The sequence below is a fragment of the Varanus komodoensis genome, unplaced genomic scaffold, assembly GCF_004798865.1.
Source record: "Varanus komodoensis strain SLA01 unplaced genomic scaffold, ASM479886v1 scaffold155, whole genome shotgun sequence".
In the NCBI taxonomy this organism is placed as follows: Eukaryota; Metazoa; Chordata; class Lepidosauria; order Squamata; family Varanidae; genus Varanus; species Varanus komodoensis.
In genome coordinates, this window is record NW_025335455.1 from 240,921 (window position 1) to 262,987 (window position 22,067).

General features: G+C 47.7%; 1 protein-coding gene across 1 annotated transcript; it reads left to right on the plus strand.

Annotated features, from left to right (window-relative positions):
* The first annotated feature begins 410 nt into the window (after positions 1-410).
* Positions 411-10,964, plus strand: LYNX1 (Ly6/neurotoxin 1). Its single transcript, XM_044425457.1, has 3 exons — positions 411-462; positions 8,525-8,641; positions 10,759-10,964. Exons 1-3 carry the CDS (start codon positions 411-413, stop codon positions 10,962-10,964), a joined length of 375 nt encoding a protein of 124 aa, XP_044281392.1.
* Positions 10,965-22,067: the final 11,103 nt, after the last annotated feature.

Below are 22,067 nucleotides of genomic sequence, written 5' to 3' on the forward strand. Positions count from 1 at the left end.
TGGAAACTCCCTTCACTTTGCAGACCCTGGACCTCATCCACGAACCAGCTGGGGCTGGGGTCAGAAAAGGCTGCCAATCGGGGCGGAGGGGGCTTTGCTGGGTGCAACTACCTGCCTCCCAGTCATGGAATATCATGGCCCATTTCCCTGTGCCTTTCCGACATCCCTCTCTCTGCTGCTGCATCTCCACTTCTCTCATTTAGTCATGCCTCTCCTCCCCTGACGCAACCATTGGCTCCCTTCACTTGCCTTCATGAGCATAAAGCCTTCATCCTGGCACCTCCCATCTCCAAATCTGCTCATTTCAGAGCTGAGCTGGGCATCTTTGTTGTGTTTATCTCCTCACCATTTTCACAGGAACATTCCTCAGTGTTTCCTCTCTCTCTCTCTCTCTCTCAGCATTTATCAAGATGAGCAAGTATCTTCTCCTGGGCTTTTCCATTCTGATCTTCTGCACAGTTGGTAAGTGTTGCATTTTTTTTTAAAGGGACAAGGGAGAATAAGACTTTGGAAAAGTTTGCATGAATATATAGCTGGAAGAGTTGTATAAAAGCTTACACAAGGATGTTAATCTTTTTTCTTTACATGCCATGCTAGGATGCCTATTTACATTTTATGGGCAAGGAAAATGCTGAAGCCTCTGCTCACTTGTCCCACTTCCCCTGCCCCCTGACAGTCCATGTGTGGGGAGAGGAGAAAAAAACTGAGCTACAGCTGGCTCAGTTCATGTGGAGGTGCTGATGGTGGAGTTAGCAGTGCACTGGCTAAAACTTTGTCCTCGGTGCAGTCGTTCTATCAATGCACGTGTGTGTGTGAAATCCCAATGACCAGGGTGGTACTAGCTGCTGAAAAGGGCCCCAGAACAAAAATGCAACATGCATATGTTAATTTACATGGGCTCTAATTTTTCTGTGCATGTGTACCTGTTAAGGCCCCTGTGGACACTCCTATTTGTAAAAAGGGGCCTGTGGGCAGGGGAAAGGAGGGAATTTGGTTTCGGGGAGGGGGGAGAAACAGCCCCCAGGCAGAAGGAGCTGAAGGGAAGCTCCCATGGGGAAAAAGCCAGAGAATCCCTGAGCTGGCAGGGCGCAGGGTCGGGTCTGATGCCACAGAGTTCATCAGGGCTCTCATTCCTTCATTTCAGCAAGTGCTTATGGACAGGTGGCGATGGGGCAGTTCAACTCCCAGAGATGTGGGGCTCTGAATGAAAGACCTGGGCATTTGTTTCAGCCCTAGAGAGCTGCCTCCAGGTACTGCCTTTGCAAGGAATCTTGAACAGAAGGGGATTTGACATGGGTCAGAGCTCACTTCTGAATTAGAAAGCAAGCCTTTTCCCCCTTAGAAATAAAAATTGGTGGTTTAATTTTACAGGTGGGAAGTTTCAATGGAGTCTCACTTGAGTTTCTGAATTTGCCAAAAGCAATCGCTCTTTTTTGCTGGTTTCTCAAAAGCAGCTCTTAGGGGCTTGTAGGCGGAGTTACCACAGTTCTGGCTCTTTCTTTTGTCCCATGAAATTCAACACAAAGGATCTGTTCTGTTCAATTGTTTAGTACAAAAGAAGGGATTGGACTCAGAAAAGAATAAATATGGGAAGCAGGGGAAGAGAGATGGGATGTTCTGAGTTGTAGTTGGAGATCAGTGAATTAACTGCACTGGGTGTGTGGAGCCGCAATAGCTACAAGGCAGTTGTTTAAAGAGTCACTGATGCGCCATTCTATCTTGGGCAAATTAAGAAACTAACGCATCAAGCCATGATCCATAACTTCTAGAACAGCACATGTGATCCTTGCTGGGAGGAGACCCTTGTTTTTAATGAGAGGAGCAAGTTGCCGACCTTCATCTTCACCTTCACCTTCACCCTCAGCCCGACCTCAACCCCATTTTTGAGCTCAACTGAAACAGTGGTTATGGGGCCTCAAGGGACATTCTTGCTTTTGAAGTGAATGGAGAATCATGGGAAGATGTCCACAGTTCATCCTGCAGGCAAGAGCAGCCTTCCCTAAGAAGGTGCCCTCTGGCTCTTTTGGACCACAGCTTCCAATATCCCTAGCCAAACAGTGAGAGATAATGGGAGTTGTGGTCAAAAACAATGGGAGGCACCCAGTTTAGGGAGGCTGGTCTAGAGGGCGCAGATGAAAGAGATGGTCTTCAGTCATTGTGCAGAAGAAGTCATTCCAGCGAGGGTCCTGCAGGTGCAGGGCCGCTGGCTGCTTCTGCATGCGAATAACCCACCCATGACTTGATGGCCTTTTGGACCCTCAAGAATGATGATTGCCCCCGACCGCTTGAATGGACTGGATCTGCTTGCCAGAAGTGGAGTGGGGGTTGCAGCGTGGTGTCTCTCCAGGGCGAGGTTCCCCTCCGCCCCAGTGCTCATCCCGCTGTCCCACTGCCACAGCCGCAACCGCGCACATCCCTCGGCAAGGAGGCGTCACCAGCATTGTTCCCAGCTCCTTCGATCTACGTGTTTTCAAAAATATACCATGAAGGCTTTGAGAGGATGACTTGCCCATTTTGCCAGAAGCACCGCTACCGGCTTCTTAGCGCACCACACCCAACCCTCAGTGGAGAGCCTTGGATTTTGCAAGAGCAGCACCTGAGCTTCAGAGCTGGGGAAAGTTATTACTCCACACATCACCCCCACCCACTTGCTCATCCTGTGTCACGAAGCAGCAACTGCTATATCCAGTGTGACTGGATGGGGAGCACTGGTTGGGGTGTGGATTCCTGGATGTGCTGGAACAGTTCAGGAGACCTTTGAAGCTTCTCAGAGCAGCTCCTTCCAGGAGGCTTTCAAAGCCAGGGGAGAACGTGACGTGGGAAAGGGGGAAGATGCAATTCAACACTGCGGCAGAACTCCTGCCTCATGCAAAGCTCCTTCATGACTGCCTCACAAACAAGGATGTTTGGCCTCCGGGGAAGGGAGGACAAGGAAGTGAGAAGACCAGCACACAGAGCTGGCCCCACCGCTAGGCAGAGTGCCTGATGGTACTGGGGGCAGATATGGGGGGGAGTGGTAAGATGTTGAAGGAAAGACCCCTGCTCTGTGCCCCCAGGTGAGTCTACTGCCCTGGGGAGACCATGCCATCACCAGGGTCAAGATAAGGTCCATGGGCCAGCCCAGCCAGGCTCGGCCTGTAAAATGGAAGCCCCACTCTGGCCTCGGGGCCAGGCAGTCACATGTCTTGATATTCCCTGGAGAAAAACCCGTCTCCCCGCCTGGTGTCCTCACTGGACCAAAAGCAGTGGGATCTGCTCGGCTGTTCTTCAGACAACATGTTTAATTTCATTTTATAGTGCCCAATAGCCAAGACTCCTGGGTGGTGAACAAAAGATGAGAAAATTTTAAAACACAGGCACAAGCACACATATGATAAAATCAGTGTAAAACGGCACTTAGGGTGAACACTGAAAAGAAGGCCCTGATTATAAGAATGATTTGCCATCCGATAATTTGCATAAGGCGCTCGCCGGAGCACTTTTGTAAGAATTCAAAAGAGCACAAGCACTAGTTGTAATCCAGGCAGCAAGGCGACTGGTAGTGAGAATACCTGGTCGCAGGATGAAGGACGCCTGCTTTGCCAGCAATGCACGGAAAAAGGCATCTTGGACCTTCCGGGACCATGAGCTGATCCCACGCAGGCGGGGCAGAGCAGCCTCGAAAAGGCTCACGCAGTTCTAGACCGCTTTGCGTGCCGGTGCTGCGCAATCCTTGTCCAGGCCTCCCCTGCACCGGGAGTGCTGCACAAGAGCACCGCGTCCGGTCCTGAGCATCACCGGGAGCAGCACAGGCGTCACCACACTGGAAAGCATCCGACAAGAACTGCAGGGGTTGCAAAGACAGAGCCCCCTGGGGACAGGAGGAGCCGGATATGCTTAGCCTGGGGAAGGAATGGCTAGGGGCGAGGTGACAGCCATCTTCAAATATTTGCAGGGTTGTCACAGGAAAGATAGAGCACATTTGTGCCCTGTTTTCATACAACCCTAGAAGAGTAGAGTTGGAAGGGGCCAGAGGGCCCCGGAGTCCAACCCCCTGCTCAGTGCAGGACTCCAAGGTGAAACCGCCCTACCCACAAGACAGGGCTCTCTCCCATGGGTTCAAATGGGGAAATGCCTGACTGAATGTAGGGATACATTTCCTGGAGGCAGGGGCTGTTTGACAGCGGACAGGCAGCCTCGGGAAGTGGTGGGTTCTCCTTGTCATGTTTTGGGGTGTCATATGAGTGGATTTGATGCTGGGAAGAATGAGAAATCCACTGGGCTTTGCTTGTTGACACAAACTTAACAGAGTCACACCCTTCAAACCTCCTAAGAACTGAAAGGCAGCTTGCTTCCACAATCCATACATTGCTGAAATTTGCCATGAAGTCTGCAAAATAACTCACTAATAAATATATTTTTTTAAAGAAATGGACACAAAAATGAGTATGAAGAGGTAGGCTTTCTAAATACACAAACGCTAAATGCTCCCTTCACTAGGAAATGGATTTAAAATACATAATTTTCAAAGACCATGCAATGAAATTCATACACATTTGTGGGGTTGGAAAAAAAAATCTGAGGCAGAAATTAGATGGAATGAACTTAAACATGAAAAAAGAGAACCCAAGTAAAACTGATTTGCCTACTCCCACTTACTGCATGTTTCAGTGTACTGAAAACCACCCACTTTCCAAACCGCCTGGGTCGAGAAACCTAACCTCTTGCTCACTTGTTCTGCTTTCGTTTTGCTCAATCTTCTCTTGCTGAAAAGTTGGTTGGGGGTGGGGTCCCACTATGGGAGTAGATGGAAAACATTCACAGGTCTTCACAGGTTGGGAACGTCCATCGCCTGGGAATGTTCTGAGCAGTGTGCCAGACTGTGCCTGGTTCCACCATTGTTTAATCCCAGCCTGCCTCATGCATTCTCTCCTGGAGCATCCTCAATGATCCTATTATGCAGGGCTTCAAAAAAATGACTCTCACAAATGTGTACACATTATTTAGAGTGGCACTTGTTATTACTCCTAAAAGCGATTTACTTCTGCTATCCTAAGTATAAAGTGATGTACAATAGGCCAAAGGACACAAATAAATCCCACGTTTTCATATACATGAATTGGATCCTGATTCAAGCCGGACCAACTGTGTGAGTGGAAGAGGATTTTCCAGCCCCCTCCTTCCCAAGGCAGCCTCCCCACCCCTCTGAAAATGCTACACAGAGGCTGGGTCACACAGCATGACAACATAAACTCAAGACTTGTCTGGGTTGTCACTGAACCATCAGTGTTTGTTAAAATCTGGCTGTTGTCAACTTTAAAGAACTCACAGAGAGAGCCTCTTGGCCTTTGGGTGGTATAAAAATGAAATAGATTCATACATACCTTCATACATACGTACACCCAAGTTTTAGGACTGGGTTGTGAATCAGGGGGTGATCCTAGCTCACAAGTCGTGTTTTGTTGGCATGGCTGGGTTCAAATGCCAGCCCACGCTCACCCCATGCTCTGGGTTGCCCTGTTGTGTGAAGCCAGAGGCAGGGACTCTTCTGAATAGGGTGAGCTGTGATGGGCAGGGATTCCAAAATCTGGGTGGTGGGACCTTCCATACCGGGAGCCCTTCCTCTCAAGGGTGTTCTGTTCTTCCTGTGGAAGGCAGGTCCTAGATCCAACTCACTGAGTATCCAGGAAAAACAGTTGTGGGTTGGTGTGTGTGTTTTAAGGCAACTGAAAATAACAACTTGGGACAAGCTACGTGTGTCACATGGGAGCAAGTTGTGGTTTATGACAAAAGAGACTGAAAAGGAAATTAGAGCTGTACCAAAGCCCGCCCCTGCTTTCATCAAACTCTTTGTTCCCTGCAAAAAAAGCTATTGTTTTTTTCCACTTCTTTTGCTGGGAAGAAAATTTTCAATAACTTTCTCACTGGGAGGTGGGGCCCATTTTCCTTTTACGGCTAGGAGATGTCAGAGAGTTCTCCTTTCTACTTGCATGTGAATGTGTGCTTACTTTAAAATATAGAAAAGGAGAGCCTTCCCTACGCAGCACCACAGGCCTCCCAAGACAGAGGCATTCAGGGCTACTTGAAATGCCCTGGAGTCCACATCACATGGAATAATCCAGGCAAAGATCCTCACGTGGTGCCTGCAATCAGAAGACTTTAAAAGGAGCTTTTCTCCTTTTCGTGGCTAGATTAATTGTGCAGTCCAGGCCAGCCCCTCTATTCCACCCAGCTGTATTCAAGCAGAGGAATGGAAGAGACAGGAGACACCCAAAGGTGGGGACTCCAGTCATCCAACCTTCTTCGTCCATGTCTCCTCTGAGATTCCTGAATACAAAGACTTCTCTTTGTATAGACCCTCTTTATATAGGGTTTTCAGGGAGAAAAGCCCATGTGGGCCACATCTGTGCCCATTTAAAAAGATAAAAATGCACTGTCCTTGTTTCTTTTAATTTGATGCCTCCAGATGGCAGCACAGAGCCATCTCTAGCACTGCGTGTGGAAACTCAACTCTGGCTGCCTCGGTCCGGTTTTGTTGGCACCCGAGGTTTTCCCACCAGAACCAATAAAACCGAAGCCACTCTGGAATGAGGCTTCCTTAGAGATATGTTTCAGACCTGAAAGTAACCTGCAGATCTTATGTCCCCAGATAGCATCTTCTGGTTTAATTTCTCTAAATCTTAGGAGTAAAGGAGGAAGTGCTGTTGAGTGGCAGGCTCATCTTCCAGTCTTGCAGCATGTTTTACCACTGGAGAAGTGTCATGGCAGCCACTACTCGGGCCACGGGCACTGGCGCTTCCAAAAGCAACCTCAAATGAGCAAAAGCATCCATTTCCAGAATGGAGCGGGTCAGCGGAGCTCGCAGAAGGGCTCCCCGTGGAGCTGACCCAGTTGGGAAATTGGCTCTTACATGGTTATTTTCAGAGGCATCGAAGCATCATTTCACACATGCTGGGCCCACAGAAGAGAAGCACCCTTTGGACGCTGCCCCAGACCAGCATGTTGCACTGGGAAAAATCGTTGAACTCATTTTCAAGCGTCACCCAATATTATAATCTTCTCAAGGAGGAAAGAACATACCTGGAAGACCAGCCATTTTCCCATTGATTGGTCATGTCCTATAGATATTTGGGCATCGTTCTCCACTCTTTGGGCTCATGGTATCCGCAAATGAAATATGCTACTGATAATACTGAAGGAGTGCAATGCTTTCCCTCAGCCAGCCAGGTACTCCAAGCTCAAGTTATCTCCCAGAGGCTATCTGCCCCCCAGGCCTGTGCACGAAGCCTCTGGGAGTACAGTCTGAAACAGTACTAAGCTCCTTTATACAGTCCTGGGAATCCCAAATTGTTCCCAAGGTGCGTGTGTGGTTAGAGACAGAACGAATCTCTAAGGAGGCCCATGCATGGATCCTTAAGTTCCACTACTGGCTAAAGATCTTTCCAGTGGGCTTCCTATCCCTATTACTGATTGCTACTTGCCACACAAAACGGAAGCTTCAGCTTCTTGGAGTCACATCCATCGGCTTAACAGCATTAGGGTACGAAAAAGCTAACATGGTAATTAAGCAGCATTGTTGGGATGCAAAGCTACAATCCATGTAAGCAGAGCCTTAAGACACCCTGAATGTAGAGATGACGAGGGAGAATTTTCACCTGCAACTACCTGTCAATTTGCATATCTCAACATTTAAGAAAACTTTTGCTAAGGCAAGATTTAATGTACTGCTCTCAGTCTTACTGGAGAGAAGATTCAAAGGGAAGCTGCAGGAGGAATGAGCGTGTCCCTGTGGGAAGGGAGAAGTAGAAACCGAAGGGCGTGCTTTGCATTTTTATCACAACTTGCAGCATTCACTTTTATCCCCCATTATGCAATGGCTCTCTGAATGGGTGGATGAGCAAAATCAAGCACCTTTAATGTCAGATTGCGACCCAAAAGTCACTACGAAAGTGGCAGCCTTTTGCATTGCTGCAATAAATCTACCCAGATTGAGATTAGTGGGCAAGAACAAATTATAATAATGCTACCTAATTTTGGGTTTAGATTCTGCTATTTCACTTATTGATTTTACTGCATTTTCATTCCTTGGGTGTTTTGTGTCATGTTTTTGCCTATTTTATTGTATTAATATTTTGCTGTTTATATGCTGCCTTTTACTGCTCTATGAGGGAAATAAAATACATCCAAGCATCCTAACTCCTCAGCCCCTGCTCCTATCCTTTGGAAACTCTGAAGTCTTCCTGCCCGGGAAAACTTCTGCACTGCATGCCATTTTCATACAAACTGAAGAAAGGGCAGACAAATCACGCGGCCCTTTCCACATGCTCTGTTGTCCCCTGTTTGAAACTGTAGGAGAAGCAGGCTGAGTGCAAACTTGTCTAACCGAAGTGGCCGGTTTTCTGAATGAAGATCTGAATCAGGGGAGGGAATCAGTGCTTACCTACGTAGTTATTTAATTTGCTTCATTATTTCAGGGTGCTTTTCAGGTTAAAGCCTCCTCATATACAGCCAAGGGTTCTGTTTCCATTTTTCTTCTCTTCTGCAGCTCAAAGTCTTGTGTGTAAAGTCTGCAAATTCAAAGTTGGCTCCTTATGCTTCAAAGATGATGAACCCTGCATAGCAAAAGAAGGCCATTTCTGTGAGACAACCAAAGTATATACAGGTGAGTCCGAAAGGAAAGATTCCTCCTTCTTTAGGATGTATCATTTGGTCAGTGATAGATTAAGGGATGAGAAAACAGCTAGGAAGGAGAAATATCTGGTGAATTTTCATGTTTTCCTCCTCAGATTCCACTTTGCTATTCCTGCACCGATACTAACTTGCTGTGCTCTGAGTCAAACCATCTCACAAAATTCCATCTCTAATATGGGCCATGACTGGAAATTTTTTTTAAAAACTTGGGAAATGTGCATTTATTGCATTATTTGCACAAAATGAACTAGTGCAATTTGTGCATATTAATATGAACAATTCGAAAGCTGAAAACTGTGCCATCCTAGTGCAATTTACAAAAACTGCAGATCCAGTTTTGTTCTAAGCCTACTTGTGGTTGCGTAAATTTTATTATTTTCTACAAACTAAAAAAAAGAAACTAAAAGACATCAATCATCAGAAACATCAGACCCTCTGGGTCAGCCCCCTATATATTTTTTTTATAGCAATCCATAAATTTATTCAACTCTACATATAGTCCTGTTTCTCTAGCCAATGATAAAAGGAGTTCCAAGTTTGATAGAAGTATGTATCCTCTTTCTCCTTCAGAGACAAAGTCAGCCTGACCATTTCAGCGCAATCCAGAATCTTTTTTAAAATCAGTTCATCAGTGGGTGGTTCTTCACTCCTCCAATGTTGGGCAAATGCAATCCTTGCCGCAGTAATTACATGTAAAATCAAACACATAGCTTGTTTATTGACATCATCAGGTACAATGCCTAGTAAAAAGACTTCAGGTTTAAATATTAAAGATTTTTGTAACATTTCCTCAAGCCATTTATGAATTTTAGCCCAATATGTTTTAGGCCTACTTGTTATTTTGCAAAAAGGAACCGTGAGGAGCCAGCTGGTGTGTGCCATGCCCTCGGGGTGGAACCACAAGCTAAACGGAATGCGGATGCTTTAGCCACCAGCTACTGGAACCCCCATCCCTAACTTTCCTATATTTTAGCTCAGCATCAGAATTTGCCCTCATACCCTCAGTGTTCATTCATTTTTGCCACAGAATTAGTTGCTGTCCTTGAGACCTTATCATGCTAGCATGATGGTTTGGAGGAAAACGTTGAAGCAATACCCTTAAAACTAAGTACATGTGAAGCCAGTCAGAGTCAGGCTGAGAACACACCTGGAAAGCTGAGCTCCATGCCGTGTCCTTTGGGTTAGACCCAGGATCTGCCTTCCACACGAGAAGGGCTGCACTCATGGCAGGAAGCCCCTTCCAGGCTTGGGGGATTCTCCCCTACCGCAAAATGTCTCCCCCCCCCCCGTCTAGCATTTGCAGCGGGTGTTGGACCAGCAGAGTGGATCCAGCTGGGATCTGGATCTAATCTAAAACTTGAACCCTCTGTTGCGGGAAACAGATGTGTCATCAGATGCAGTAGATGAAGCATGATGCACCGCTTGCCTACAGGAATGTTCTGCCATCGTCATTAACGCAGGGGGAGATTTACAAGTGGCCATGTCTCACTTGTCGGAAGCGCTACGCCCCAACCTAATGACCCGGCTGCCTAATGACCCAGCCTGCCCACTCCTGGTCTGCACAGACCAGGAGTGGGCAGAGCTCCAGATACGTTGGACTTCAACTCCCAGGAGCCTCTGCTAATATGGGCAATGGTCAGGAATGGTGGAGCCTGAAGGCTGAGACGTCTGGAGACTGATTTCTGCCCACCCCTCCTGTAGACCACTTGAATAATGGGCAGACAGAAGGACAGCACGAACCAGTGCAGTGCGGTGGCGAAAGTATTGCATGGGGGCCCAGGAGATCCGGTCCCCATTTGGCTGTGGCACCAACTGCTTGGCTTTGGGCCAGTCTCTTACTCTCTCCCTAACCCACCAATCAGGGCTGTTGCACGAAAGGGAGAGGAAGAGGAAGCTGCAAGCTGACTTTGGCTCCTTGGAGGAATAAAGGTGGGATGTAAAGAAAGAAAGAGATGAGGCGGAGACCCAACCCCAAACACTTGGATCGCCGGGGAGGCTGGTTCTCACAGAAATCCCCAGAGGGAGAGCAAGCAGGGCTTACGGTTATTTGCATTTCATATTTTCTCTCTCTCTGTCTCCCTCCCTCAGGCAACCTGATGCTCTTCACGAAACACGGCTGCACCAAGCACACGGAGCTTTGCAACAAGACCGAGCAGAGGGACAACATCTTCGACATGAGCTACAACCGCACTTGTTGTGCCTTTGACTTGTGCAACGGGGGCTTTGCCGGCAACCCCAGCAGCCCACTCCTAGCCGGCCTCAGCTTGGCACTGGGGTGGTGGCTGGCACATTAACCCTGCAGGCGGAGAGGGGTGCCCTCCTCATCCTGAGAGCAGTCGTGCCACGGCCGATCTGGACGCGAAGGCTCTCAGCATGACGGTCCCCACGCCTGCAGGGGGAACCCACAAGCGCAGGTGGTCTTGCTGGCCAGTACCGACTAACCAGTTCTAGCAGTTTTCATCTCCATCAGCGCAAGACTTTTGCAAGCAAAGGGCTCCTCATTGCCCATCGTAAGCCAGGCCACCCCAAACTACTTTGCTTTGCAACAGGGAACAATACAATGCTGCTGAGAAGATCCCATTTTTCCTAGATGCCTTGGGGATTGCAGCCAAGCTCAGAGGGAACATGGAAACCTGAGGAAAATGTTGGTGGCTGATGATGTCATTGTCCCTGCTACTCATAAGCTCTGGGGCTTTGACCCTGTGAACCCTGGTCCCTGACAGCACCACCTAAGAAGCAGTTCAGAAAACTCTCCCACCTGTGCCCTTGATCTAGGCCTCTTACCTCCCAGGGGACTCCTGATTTCCCTCCCTTATTTCCTCCCGCATGAGGAGCTGAACATCTTTCTCTCCCCTTGCAGCCATGTGGCCTCTCTTCCAGGCCTGTGCGATGTGTCGGTCTCCCAAGCCAAACGCAGCCTTCCTGCCATGTCTGGGGGCCCATCAGGAGCTCACAATCTCCAAGGCTGCTTGAAGTACCTGGGAACCAGCTTTTGCCCCAAGGGCTGCATTGGCACCCAGGGAAGGGGGTTGAGGAGGGGACAGGGCCATGGCCCAAGGGGAGGGTGATCACCTGTCCCCGCATGCCTCTCGTGCACATACAGAGCCCGAGCTGCTTCCTCTTGCTGCAGCACCTGGGAAGGCCCTGCACTTTCAGGAACCGCTGTTTCAAGCCACCTCAAGTGCCGTGGCCACTCCCAGGGGATCCAGCTTGCCTCTCTCCCCTCTTTCTTGAGCAGGAGTTTTCAGCGATGTCCCCTCCCTGGGGCCACGGTGGGCCAGGTGCTGAGGAAGGCCATCCTCTGGCACGGCCAAAGTTTGGCTTGGCGGATCGCAAGAACAGTGGCCCCTGTCTGCTCTGGCAGGGACCTCTGCTGCCCTGGTTGCTCAGCCAATATCCAGGTGCTGCAACGCTCAGAGCACTTCGCTTCAAAACAAGACAAATGACCAGGAACAGCACTTCCCACTGATACATTTGCAGGTTTTTTTCTAAAAGAGATACACAGATTTGGTGAAACATTCCGGTATAGGACACCAGTTTCAGGCACAAATAAAACTAGATGTCCTCCTCGTATTTGCTCTATTTGGATTCCAGATTGTACACGTTTTGAGCAGGGACCTGCTTTCTTGTCCTTTGTACGGAACCATGCACACTGATGCTGTTATTGAAATAACAATAAAATAATAATTATTATCTTGCAACTGTAAATTATACTACAGAAAAGAGAAAAAGGCAACACATTTCACTTTAATGTTGCATTTTATTTATTAAAAGCTTTTCTATCCCATCCCCTACAGAATGTCTTGGGATGGCTTACAATAAATGAGTTCTAGGTTTCCCTTACAATCCGCTTGTAAGATGCCAGGAGACTCCCCTCTTGGGAACAGTGAGATGTGGCAAAATTCCTCATAATCCTTTAGCCAAATACGTTGAGCCAAAGTTTGCCTCCTTGACTAACGGAAGTTGATGGGTTTCCCTCTCTGAGGCTTTAGCCGTTGCTGAGGTGGGACTCCAGCCTTGGCATCTAAAAATCAGTCTGTTGATCAAAATCCAGAAATAGAGGCAGTACTGAGTCAAAGTTTCCACCCTCAGCTTCTCTTGATGGGACACATGCAGCAGGAGGCAGCTGAACAACTGACATACAGGAAAATATAAGTGGGATCTTTCAGAGGTCCTCCATCCCATTCTTCCTACCCCCATGTCCTCAACTCCCATCTGCACCCATAAGTCAGTCATTCTGAGTTCTCACTGGGCAGTTTTGATCTGAGAGCTTTTTGCCTTAAAAAATGTAGTGCTACAGACAGGCTGGTTCTGTTTTGGCACACGAGTGATGGCAAGGCTGGTTGCAACCGCTCGATCCACCTTAACTCTGGATGTTGCCTTGGCATGGTGACAGGAGGCCACCCAACCCTCTTGGCAGGACTCTGATGCCAAAAATACTCTCGGGCAGTGCAGCCCCTGAAGAGAAGCACAGGCAATTAAAGCACGGGCACAGCCAATTCAGCAGAGGTGGGCCTGTTGCATTGCTCTTCTTTATGGACTTGGTTGCACTACATTCAAACACACTTGTACATGGAGCACACAGTGTTATTGTCGACTTCATTCTTCACATGGATGCCAAAATTAATTTTATAATCCCTTCTGCGACACATGACTTTCTGTTTACACATTTGGTTGCTAATCATTCTGGGTATGTACAGAAGATGGACTGGAGATTCTGCCTCGCAGAATTTAGTCTTTTCCAGCTGTTCACTGGGGCACAATAGTGACGGAGAACTTTCTTTAGGCCAGGGCCCATGCTGCTCCCCTGGACTAATCCAGGAATGGGGGGACCCATTCCTAGAGCTCCAGCCCCCACTCCCTCCAGTGAAAGAATTGGCTGTGTAGCCCCCCAGACTTTCTCCAAGCAGAGAGAGGCATAATACCCACGGCTCAGTGCCCACTGAGAAGGGACTCGGCTGGCACTCGAAGCATCTTCTCTAGGCACCAGCCAAGTCAGACATCTCCTTCATGGGCTGGGTGCCGGCTGAACGGGGTGATGAGCAGTGCACAAAAGGCCCCCCAGTGCCTCCCAGTTCTGGCCTGGTTGCACTGGGCACAGACAAGGGGCGGAAGAACCTCCAGCCCAGAAGTGCCCATCTCTGGTGCTCGTGTGGCTGTTTCGAAGCCTCTTCAGCCAAGCTGGCACCAGCCCACGTCTACAACTGAAGACTTTATTGTCATAGCTCAAATTACACAATCAGCTCTCCACACGTTTGTGGCAGCCCTCCCAACATATACATCCATCAGTGCAGCAAATAGTGTCTACATACGTGATTGGAAAGTGTCTGCATACATGATTGGAGCACCGCTTGGGTAAAGAAACGGTCTCAAAGTTAGCAGTCAATCAGGCCATTAATTCTTGCAAAAAATGGCAGAATTTTGCATTACAAAGTGACGGGAGATGATACCCAAGCTGTCTGGGAATGAGGCACTCGCTTTTATTGCTCCTGGATCTCCCAACAGTCAGGTTCCTTAGAAGGCCTTAGCATTAATATTATGAGAAAGCGTGTAGGGATGGGAGAGTTTTTCCATCCATTTCCTAGGCGAAGGATGAGACTTTTGTTTCAGTTTGACTTTTTGTGTGAACTCAGTAAAATGCTCAGTGTTCATACTATGCAGTATAAAAAACCCTTGCGATCTTATTGTTTTAAAAAAAATTAAATGTGAGAAAAATGTAACGGACAGGTGAATTCATCCGGGCCCAGGGCTTTCGAGTGTTCAGCTCTTAATATCTGGCTTGTGATTCTGATGCCGCCAGGGGTGCTGGCCAATTTTTGGTCCATGCTCATTGATCAATCCATTTGGTCCCATGTTTGCACTAATCAGCAGAATATTTTTAAAACATCCACACAATTTTTAGAACTCATTTTGGTTTGCATTTTATCAGAAAACGCGCATTATCTTCATTTTGGTATTTTTTTAAAAACTGAAAACTGGAAAGCACCCTTTGGACATGCGCGAAAGGAGTAGAACTGCATTTTGATCTCTTTCTGTACTCAGGACATGCAAATCAAGTTAGTCCCCTTCCAAATGTAGACAGAAGAAAATCTTCACATATCCCAATTATCACTGCTAACATAGATTCAAAGAGCTTAAATGTGTAACAGGGGGAAAGAAAATGAACATGGAAAGTTGCAGTGAAACAGAACAGAGTCTAACTCTGCGATTCACTTCTGAAGTTATCCTAGTTCAAATGGAATTCCGGAGGAGCAGAATGGAGGCTGGTGTGAACCAGAGTAATGATTAAGGTGAGGAAAAAGCGAGGAGGGAAGTGCACGCCTGGGGAAGGAAGGAATTGCTGGGCTCTTGACGTGGGCCCACACTCCAGCTAGAGCCCCCAGACTTGCTCTTCCTGTTCCCCATTGCGCCCTGCTTGTTCCCCCGCATCCTGCTCTGACCAGACTGGGAGGAGGAGTGATGGACTCCCTGGCTAGGATCCACTTGGGGGTGGGATTCCCTGGACTTGGCTTTCTTGTGGCCCTGAATCTGACTTCCTGGCCAGGAATTGTGCCCCGCACACCACTGCACGAGCCCTGTTCCTCTCCCACACAACCTCGGTTCGTGCTGCACATGATGCAGAAGGTTGGCCATTGAGCAAGCGGGCTTCCCTGAGCATGCATGGATTTCCGTTCTGCTCAGCTCGCTTCCTAAGACAAGGTCAAGCACAGGAGGAAGTCTGAAGAGGGACAGAGTGCAGGGCACTAAATCGCAACTCCGTCCCCACTCAAGCATGCGGTGTCAGCCATGAGGAGGACGGGGAGCAAGAGCAGCTGGCAGAAGTGGCCTTGAGGATGGGAGCTCACTGAGGGTGGGAGGCCAAGGTCCCATCAAAAGCTGGAGGCGGCTCAGAGCATGCCGGATTTGTTTGCAGTTGTGCTCTGAGCCTACGAGTCGCAACACGAATACAGGCTGCAGTGGGAAGGTTTAATCCAGTCACAGAGTCCTCCTAAAGCCACCAAAATGTTCGGTCAATAAAATGCATGAGGCATCATTTTCTTTCACATTGTTTCTTATGAACTACGTTACGTTATGTTACATGGCTTCCTCAAAAGCACACATGAGAAGCAACTGTCACCACATTTATGCAGGAGTTCCGCTAAAAGGAAGCGAGGTGTTGGCAAGAGGGTGGGCAGGCAGGGGGTGCCGGGGTCCTCCAGGCAGACAGGGTCATGCCAATGGCCATCTTCTCCATCGTTTAATTCCAGGTATGAGGCAGAGGTGGGATTTCTCCATTACACTTCTCAGTTGTGCAGCAAGTTTCAATGTGTGTATATTGGCCATTCTTTTCTGTCGTGTTGCAATACCACCTTTCAAACGCACTGTCGAGGCAGTTGTAACTCATGAAATAGGGCTCATTGCCTGTGGGGGGAAAGGGAAATCGTGTGAAGCGGGCGCCCATCTAGAGAAGCAAGAATCATGCCACCAGGCTGGACAGGGAACCCACCCCCCGCCCCAGCAAGCTGTTGCTGGACTACCACTCCCATCATCACTGACCATTGGCCATCCTGTCTGAGAATGATGAGAATTAAAATGCAACCATTTCTGGAGACAGCAGCTTCCTCACCCTGGTTAAGATTGCAGAGATGTGAGCCAGGCACTACACGGTGCCACAGACCTCAAACGCTCTGATGGCAGGATCCGGGTACCTTGCCATTTATGGCAGCCTTTCCAACCCGGGGATATGCAGGACTACAATTCCCATCAGCTCTGCCTGTTGTGGCTGATGGGTGTTGCAGTCCAAGCATCTGGAAGGTACCAGCTGAAGGCTGCTCAAATGGCAGTTTACCAGAGAAAAGAGATGCTCTCCTGCTCGGGTTCAGCACCGCCTTTGCACGTGGCCAGAGGAGGTGTTGCAGAGGCGATCTCTGCAGGATGCGGCTGGCGCATGGCACTCATGGGACTCCACAGTTGGAAAAAGCTTCTGGCTCTCGCCCAGCGCAATCTGAGCAGCTCACATACTGCTGAGCTTCAGGTTTCAGAAATACAAAACCTGGTGAATCGTAGTGCTTGCTTTCCGGGGGGCGGGAGGGGGTTGGTCCTTCTGCATCGTTGAAGATGGTCACCCCGGCCACCTGGGAAGCACCTTGTGAGCGTGGCCACGTCATGCTACCCAAGCAGCCGGTCGGGCTTTGGGGCATGAAGAGAGAGCGTGGCTTCGGCGGAAGGTCTCCACTCGTGCCCTCTCCCTCTTTCTGAAAAGGTGACGACATTCACCAATACGGAGACGAGGGAGAGGGAAAGTTGCATAAAAGGGCCACAGGCCACGAAAAGGAAGGCTCAGAATGACACCCGAATGAGTGCGTTGGGAATGGGGTGGGGGGGAGACAAGGAATGCGCCACAAGACAGCCTGCCCGACGGGTCGTGAGTTGCCTTCTTTGCAGGATCCGAAGTCTCGCCCTGTTTAATGTAGCAGATCACCGAGACCACCGAACGCACATGCACACCCAGGCGTGTGCACACACAATTCCCAGCCCCTTTATACTCAAGCCACCTTACCAGTCCTCTGCTGCCCTTGTGCATCATGCCATCCAGTGGCTATTTAGAGGCTCCAAAGCCCTTTACTGAAGCCACCTTAGGAAAAAAACCCAGCTATATACAGATGCAGACGTATATTGGGCTTGCTTTCTCCTGGGTCGACTCTAGTGAGCAGCAACCGTTGTATTAAGCAGGCTTCTGATGAGCACAAAGGGCGGGGGTGGGGGGGGCTGATGCCGCCTCTGGTGCCGCCTCTGTCCCACCTAGAAACTGGATTGGGCCTCTTGACCCAGCCTAGGACAATTAGAGTCCTGTGAGCCATGAGTGGCAAGAGGCAAAAGCGATGGTTAGCCCTAGCTCCTTTAAGTCCCAACCACTATTAATAACTTACTAGAGAAGTGTATTTTTTAAAAAGGGAGCCAGGACATAAGCAATCCTTGCTCAGCATGAGTTTGGTCCAGGATCTGCTTTCCACAACTGGATGAGGCTTTTTGGAAGAGGGAGGGCTCTGTTCCCAGAAAGTCCCTTGAGCTGAGATTTGGGGATCCCTCCCCCTCCGCACTGCGGTTCGCCCCATTCAGCAGGGTCTCTTGACTCGCCACATGGCGTGTGGAAGTCAGTCCACGTCCACTGGCACAGCTGCTCTGCTTATATCTGGATCCGATCTCAGGCTGTTTTTTTCTAAACCACATTGGAACTCAGTAGAAGTACTTCTTTTGACTTGCGGTGCCTGCTTCGTACTGCGAAAGAACGTGGAGGTGGATGTAGTATATGGCTGAAAGGGATAACGCCGACGAGAGCTGCTGCCCCATGCTCAACATGGCTTTGCATATTTATGAAAGGCAGGGTTTTGTAGTTCTTAAACAACTTTAAAAACTACGAGCTACTTGAGAAAACCAAGCCTTCCAGGCCAATCGAAGATAACAAGGAGCACTGCCAGGAATATGAAATCCCCACCACTTAGGGTCTGAGTCCATTGGAGGTGCATCTCCAGATCTTACCAAGGTAGGCGATGTAGGTGTAACATTGTCCATAGTTAGTCTTGCAAAACTCCACTTTGGAATAGCACTCCTTGCCATTTCCAGACTCACACACTTTACACAGCAGGCCCACAGCTGAAAGAGAGCAGAATAAGTTAGAAGAGACCTCCAGTGGGGGAGAAGGGTGAGAGCTGGGAATCTCTCCAGGGAAGGTGTGAGAGAAGCTCTCAGTGTTGCAAGATTCCTCTGCTCAGCTTTGAGTGATTCCTGCTTCCCAAGAGCCCCGTGAGACCCAGCCCACAATGTTCAGTAGGTCTTTCTGACCCTCTGGAGAGCCTCTGGGGAGATGTTCCTAGTTGGCCTTGGGGGGAGTCTCTTTTCTGCAAAACAGATCGACTGTGCTGATTTGTTGGATGGTTCCTCCTCTAAATCAGGGGTCCTCAAACCTTTTCAACAGGGGGCCAGTTGTCAGGTGCTGGCGGGAGGTGCGGGCCGGTGATGGGATGGGGCGCGCTCACGCGAGGAGACTGTTTTCTCCGAGTGAGTCCAAAACGACCTCCTCGTGAGCAAGCCGCTCCCGGATGTGTGCACGGCGAGTGCAAAACCTCTGGGGCAGCCAGTTAAATGGGCATGGCGGGCCAGATCTGGCCCCTGGGCCTTAGTTTGAGGTCCCATGCTCTAAACGAAAGGAGGAAAGATGTGCAGATGGGCCCAGACTTAAGGGGCGTTCTGATGGATTCTGCTCTTGCCGCTCAAAAGCAGCTCAGCTCAGAAGCTCCAGAGAGTTGGAGACTAGCAGGGCAGAAGGAGCAGCCAAGGTGAGCTTTGCCCCCCGACCTCTGAATTATTCTTGCCTTAGCTATCAGATGGACTTGTCGCTTCATCCATTGCATTTTTGCAGAGCTCAGTAGCCAAAGCATTCTGAGCAATTTACAGAGATTTTTTCTTTACAAATGTTTATAAATAATACATATTTATTTATTAAATTTCTATCCCTCCCAGTAGCCAACATGGCTCTCTGGGTGGGTTACAAAATATAATAAAATAACAAAAATATACAAATATACACAATAAACAATAATGTTAAATTAACCCTATATACTGCAACAATAAATAGTAACTATAAAAACACAGAAAAACCTCATAAATAAAACCACACAATAACCTCAATTAATTTAACAAAAGGCAAAGGCACAGTAGCATTAAAATCAATAAAAACTATATAAAATCATTTAAAATTATGCCAGCTATTAAAATTTTGGATAAATAATAAGGTCTTCACCTGGCACTGAAAAGTGTATAAAGAGGGCACTCAACAAATCTCTTTGGGAAGCTGGTTCCAGAGTCAGGATGCCACTCCTGAAAAGGCCCTTCACCTCGTAGCCTCCCCCTGTGTTTCATTCAGAGGGGGATCTCTGAGATGGACCTCAGAAGCCAGTAGCACGGACTGGGTAGGCAATAGCCAAAGCTCTCTGAGCAGTTTACAGAGATTAGTTTTAAAAAACGAGACAGCATGTAAATTGTGTGTGTACAAACATATAAACAGGCAGCATACACATATGTAAAACTTAATTACACAGAGAGAGAGAGATTCTGTATTACAATATATCAGCAATTCGTATTAAAATACAAACAGAAAGGATCCCCCTGCCCTTTCCTTTCTTCTCCTGAAAGTGCTCTTTCCAGGTATCTTGCAGTAGCTACGCAACTCTTGATCTCATAGTACTTGGATCTGAATCCACCCTTGATTCCTATAAAGACATTTCTATGCACACTTCACCATTCCATTACTTTATATTTGCGTCCTTTCTGTTTTGAGACATCTAGCTATTCCATTAATCTGTTGGTGGGATAACATATAACAAGCCTATTCAAATAAAGGACATCATCACGATGTGCTGTCCGCTCTAGAGAACCAGTAAAGAACTTTTCAACCAAAGTTTGTCTGCAGCTCCTGCCCTTTCCCTACATACTCGTACATCCTCCCACAAGACTCACCAAGAGGGCAGAAGAGAAAAGCAGAGAATCCAAGGACAAGCATTTTGTTCATCCTGGTTCATTTGGGAGGTACAATTTCCTAAATGAACTAAAAGTGGTAGCCAAATATGATGTAGGTCTGAAGGTTTTCAGGCTACCAGTTTATTATGTACTCCAAGCCTCTTGAAACAGCCAATGAGGTAGAGAGCAAAGCTGTGTAAATATTTTCTTAACGGAATAAACACTGGCAGAGAATCTAGTCAAACATTTCCAGAGGGTGCAAAATAAAACAGAATATTTGAATCAGGGAATGCTGAATAAGACAATTTCGCATGTGTTCACACACAAGTCCATTCTGTCCCATTGGGACACCTGGCACCAACACTATTCTTTTCAGCGCCAGGCCAAAACCTTTTAATTCTCTCATTATATTAGGACTTAATTTTAAATTTTAGTTGGGGTTTTATTATAGATATTATGCTTTGTCTTTGTTGTTGGACTGTCCTGAGACCTTTATGTATAGGATGGGGCACAGAAGTTTTAAATACATACATACATAATACCTTCCATCCAATCTGGAATAAACCTGAAAGAGCACATGAAGTCTTGAAGAACTCAAGTCCAGCGTACCTGACAGATGGCTGTATGCCCACTGGATTGATGCATTCAATGGGGAGATTTCAAAATGAGTATCTTCCGCTGTAGCTCCTCCTCTTTAGGGTCCCTTTCCTTCAGCCAATTTGTGAAGTGCTTCTTTTGATGTGCTTCTGACATCTTTTAAAGACTCATGTTTTCACTTAGGTTTCTTCCAGTGGCTGATGATGTACTTGGTAACTTGTTGCCACAGATAACTTAAAGATTATTGATGTTATCAATAAGTGATTTAAAAATATTTAAAATAATTAAACTGTCTATCACTCCCTTTATGCGACTATCAGCAAATAGCCATCTTACCTCACAGGGCTATTTTGAAAGAAACTGTAGGGGTTTTTTTCCTATTCTCATTCAATTAGATAGAAAAAGAAGTACTGTTGAAATGAAAAGAAGCCAAACATTGACAGAAGACATTTTTTCTTCAAAGAAACCCTCAAATTGTTATTTTCTTTTGTTTTCCTCTTCCCACTAGAAAGAAAGGGCCACTTTGGTTAATTTTCTTCCCTATTTTTGGTGGAGTTTCCCTCTACCCCCACTCTCAACCATGTCCCAGAAAGATACTAGGCAGGCATTATGAGAGCATGTAAAATGGGGGCTTGACCGCCACCTCAGTTGGTACGAGTGCTACCTCACAGGGATGTTGTTGTGGGGATAAGATGCAGGAGGAGAATGATGTAAGCTGCCTTGAGCCCTTTGTAGGAAAAAGGCAGGATATAAATCCAAAAAAAAAAAAGGAGAAATAAAATAAAACCTCAGGGCAGAAGTAAAGAATCCGTATGAAAGACTTGCCAGTGGAGAGGCCTACCAGAGTAGCAGAAATCCAGCCCACTAGTCCCCATAATCTCTTGGCTCACAAATAGGCTGGAGAATTCCAAGAGGTTGTTGGCACACAGATCTAGTTTTGGGTATAAAAACCAGGGCTTTTTTGGTCATAGAAAGCACCGGAACGGTGTTCCGGCACCTTTTTTTGACTGATTTTTCCAATGGAGTGATTTTGAATCGCCTGTGGGCTGCTTGTGTGTCCGCGCTGATTGTGAGGGCGCTGCTCGGTTTGGGACGCTGCTCGGCTTGGGATTGGTCATGTGGTGACACGCTGAGTGCTTACTGCTGGCGGCGACCATTATGTTTATGTGTGTGTAGAGTGACTGGCTATGTGCAAAAGGTAAAATAAGTTCTTTATTTAAAAAAAAAAGTTGGTGAATTGAAAATGTTTTTTAGTGTAAAAGTGTGACTCCAAGACATGAGTTCCGGCACTTTTTTTTTTTTTT

What these genes read in the sequence shown, in the direction of transcription:
- LYNX1 (XM_044425457.1), top strand. Translation starts at nt 411, where the DNA reads ATGAGCAAGTATCTTCTCCTGGGCTTTTCCATTCTGATCTTCTGCACA. An exon ending in TCTGATCTTCTGCACAGTTG is followed by an intron (nt 463 to 8,524) that starts GTAAGTGTTGCA and finishes TCTCTTCTGCAG; the next exon opens with CTCAAAGTCTTGTGTGTAAA. An exon ending in GACAACCAAAGTATATACAG is followed by an intron (nt 8,642 to 10,758) that starts GTGAGTCCGAAA and finishes TCCCTCCCTCAG; the next exon opens with GCAACCTGATGCTCTTCACG.